This window comes from Haplochromis burtoni, unplaced genomic scaffold (genome assembly GCF_018398535.1).
Source record: "Haplochromis burtoni strain Fernald_Lab_line unplaced genomic scaffold, NCSU_Asbu1 Contig_388, whole genome shotgun sequence".
NCBI lineage: Eukaryota > Metazoa > Chordata > Actinopteri > Cichliformes > Cichlidae > Haplochromis > Haplochromis burtoni.
In genome coordinates this window covers 543060-545402 of record NW_024582749.1, presented here as the reverse complement: position 1 = coordinate 545402, position 2343 = coordinate 543060, and the positions used below count along the sequence as shown (strand labels likewise).

General features: G+C 40.6%; 1 protein-coding gene across 1 annotated transcript in view; it reads left to right on the top strand.

Moving 5' to 3' along the window:
• LOC106633719 (tripartite motif-containing protein 16) overlaps positions 1–2337 on the top strand; it is a gene marked incomplete in the record, with an annotated part of 3420 nt that extends 1083 nt beyond the window's left edge. Inside the window, 1 exon segment of the mRNA XM_014340810.2 lies at positions 1–2337. Within this exon segment, the coding sequence (XP_014196296.2) occupies positions 1–1334 (1334 nt within the window).
• Between the last annotated feature and the right edge of the window lie 6 nt (positions 2338–2343).

Below are 2343 nucleotides of genomic sequence, written 5' to 3'. Positions count from 1 at the left end.
TTGAGGACCAGCACCGCCTACACAATATGAAGACCTTCTCCACAGCCCACAAAGAGCTCCTGGAGAAGCTGAAAGCTGAGCAGCTGATCTTACAGGAGAAAACAGACGATGAGAATGTGAGTCTGGAAAAGTGGGAGAAGAGTGAAAGAGAGAAGCTGGGTCGCTGCAGTGTGCGTCTGATTGAGGCTGTGACTAAGCTACGTGACATCTCTCTGACCAGCGTCCAGAGCTCAGTCTCTGCTCGCCTGGAGCCCATCAAAGCAAGCAAGAGCAGCCTGGAAGCAGCACAGAAGGAGAAGGACACCTTCAGATTCCTGCAGATGTATTCTCAGGTGCATCAGGATGTGGAAAAGGCCAAGACTGTCGATCTGAAAAAAGGGCTGGAGCCGGGCAGCCATCGGGACAAACTGGTTGAGGAGATAAGACAGAATGGGGAGAAGATGGTGAGTCAGGCGTCTCAGTTCTGGGGATCATTGCTGACTCTGGTTGATCCCGAACACAACCAGGAGCTTGTTCCCACTGATTCACACCTGATCTTTGAGCCACAGTCTCCGGAACATGATGTGTTACTTTCCACTGACAAGAGGAAGGTTTTGTGCACTGATTGGACGGCACTTTATTCTTCCCACATGTTCTTCATTAAGAGTACACTTCCTATTCCTGACTTTAAGAGATGGGTGATCAGCTTTTCCAAAGACTGTTATTGGGCCATCGGTTTATGTGATGGCACTTATGCTACCAATATGATAGACGGACATGTCTATGGCCTATGCTACAAAGATAATCAGCTCACCTCTGTCACAAGAAAGTCTAGTTTGGATATTAATGAAACTCAACCTAAAAAGGAGTTTCGAAGCCAGGCAACTCAAAGGCCCCGACAGCATTATAAGCCAGCAGTTTCCAAACAAGTGATCAACACTCCAGGTGGAAATGTGGAACCACAGATGAACAGACCACAAATAGTGGAAGTTGTGTGGAACTTTCCATCGTCATTGTCATTTTTCACCAGGATCGGGCAGCACCAGAAAGTAAACATACTCACAATAAAAATCAGCTCTACCAGCTCAGACCTCAAGCCTTTTGTTCGTCTCGACGGTTTAGAAAATGAAGTGTACTCCAATGCGGCACATCCACCACTATATGGAATGGGATACCAAGTCCAGCAACAATATCAGAATCAATGGAAATGCTCATGTGGGAAGATTTATAATGAGTCTAGGGATGGATACCGTTATGGAGGGTCTTTTTATTCTAAGTCTTCCCAATCAACCTGTTCTTGTGGAAGGCCTATTTCTTCCCCTCTAAGTATAGCAGTGCTTTGTGAACTTATGTAACCAACACCCAAGCTGTTGTATCAAACATCTTTAGTTTCATGTGTACACTGTAAATTATCTAATCAATGATAAAGTCATTGGAGTTTGAAGATTTGGAACGTTTTTATTGTCTGAATGAAATGAATTGTAAGTTTTTTTTAAATATATTGTGAAGTTTTTTATTTTAATGCTGTTATTCTGTTCTGCGGTTTGAGTCTAATGTAGTTTTCTTATCCTGCCTTCTATTTTAAAGTTTTTGTCTCTATCTACTGGTATTGAATGCATTGCTTCACAGCTGGGGTATTCGACATTTTTTTGTGTTAAAGTAACCTTTCAGCATGCTTCAAATAGACTCCTGAACCTCATCTAGGGCCTGTTTACAGACTTTATCCAGCACACAGCAGGCACTTTGGCTAATCATGTGCATTTATCCCTGTGTGGGTTTGATGGGAGGAGGCTAAGATGCAGAGTGATATAAGTAAACAGAAATATTTAGCTTCATGTGTACACACTGTAAATGATCTAATCAATAATAAAGTCATTGGAGTTTGAAGTTGTGGAATGTTTTTATTGACTGGATGAAATGTAATGTGACTTTTGAAATATAAAAACTGCCTTTTTTAAATCTTCACTCAAATATGACAAAGAAAACAAACAGTTTACATAAGAACAATTTGCAATGAACTGTGTGAAACTAAATCCTGTTAAATACTCACACTGAAGGACTTCTGAAGCTAACATGAAGGAATCAGTTTATTTAAAGGCTTTAATCATTACAGTAAGTCTACTTGAAGCTCTCGTTTGTAAAAGGAAACACAAACAAACTTTGGTATTGATCAGGAGCAGCTGAACCAGGTAAGACAAAAGTACAAATAGATTCAATAACATCTGTACTGTAAGTTCAGCACTACATTACTACATGCTGTCTGTGCTCCCAGATTGTACTCATTGCACTAACAGATCATTTATAGAAAGTATAACTCATTAAAGTGCAAAACTTTAGCAAAGGAATGACAGGTTTTCTAAAAAA